General features: G+C 42.9%; 1 protein-coding gene across 1 annotated transcript; it reads left to right on the top strand.

Moving 5' to 3' along the window:
- Nucleotides 1-237: 237 nt before the first annotated feature.
- LOC114579073 lies at nt 238-893 on the top strand (the record flags this gene model as incomplete). Its single annotated transcript, XM_028692767.1, is given in 2 exon segments — nt 238-581; nt 800-893. Coding segments are annotated over 2 exon segments (198 nt in total), but the record flags the coding sequence as incomplete, so codon positions are not given.
- Between the last annotated feature and the right edge of the window lie 115 nt (nt 894-1,008).

Below are 1,008 nucleotides of genomic sequence, written 5' to 3'. Positions count from 1 at the left end.
TTGAGCCACTCGATTTTGTGTTTAGTTTGGTTCATCAATTTATGTTTAGAAATTTTTAAATATAACTTATGTACTTAATTTAAGTTAATTTAGACCTGGATTGAATCATTTTTAACTATAAATTTACTGAAATCAGATTTAGTGATTTTGAATTTAATTTAAAATTTTTAATTCAAGTATTAATTTGAAAATTTTTCTGAGTTCTCTGTAAATCCTTAGAACTCGAACTGCAGAAGGACTGAAGGAGCTCGGTCAAGGCTTAGTCCAAGGCTCGCGTTACTCCAAAACCTTAACCCATTTTGGGCCTAGAAACCTGTTGCCTGTCTAAATCGAGACGACGGGGAAGCCCTCCGACAATTCAACGTCAAGCCGACGATCGACGTAAGCGTACCCCACAATCCGTGACGGAGAAAGCGAACTTGCAGAGAGCCCTGGAGGGAACAATCCCCCGGAAACTTTGTTCGACGGCAGAAATCGATGGCGCTGTGTTCCTGCTTCGGCTCATCCAAGGCGCAGAGGGAGGCCGATCGCCTTGAGTCGGAAGATGCCCGCGCCAAGGCCGCTGAGGCTGCACGAATTAGGTGATTTCCTTCTCTCCAACTATCTCCCTCTGAAAGGATTCATCGTCCTTCAGCTTCTCTTTTTTAGCTAACCCTGGAATTTTGGAATATCCTTATCTGATTCCGGATTTTTCCATTGATGGGACTTTAGGATTCTATATTGGGATGCCATGTGCTATTATTTATTCGTTTTTGGGAGATTTTGATTTTCAGCTGATGCGCGCTCTTGCGAATTGTAGGCAGGAGAAATTTGAAAAGTCGGCAGCGGGGAGAGCAGTCCGAGCGCAGATTGCGGCGGCAAAGCAATCAAATTCCCCCTCCAAAGGGGAGCCGGTCCTCAAGGTGATAGTTTGCTTACGGGTGACTTGGGTTTAACTTTAAACTTTGATGTGATGAGAAAGATTGATTTCATTTGCTGAATGGGAAAAATGTTTTTGTTTTGGTGATA

The sequence above is a fragment of the Dendrobium catenatum genome, unplaced genomic scaffold (assembly GCF_001605985.2).
Source record: "Dendrobium catenatum unplaced genomic scaffold, ASM160598v2 original_scaffold_273841, whole genome shotgun sequence".
Classification (NCBI taxonomy): Eukaryota; Viridiplantae; Streptophyta; class Magnoliopsida; order Asparagales; family Orchidaceae; genus Dendrobium; species Dendrobium catenatum.
The sequence above is the reverse complement of the archived record's forward strand: the minus strand, read 5'-3'. Positions and strand labels throughout refer to the sequence as shown.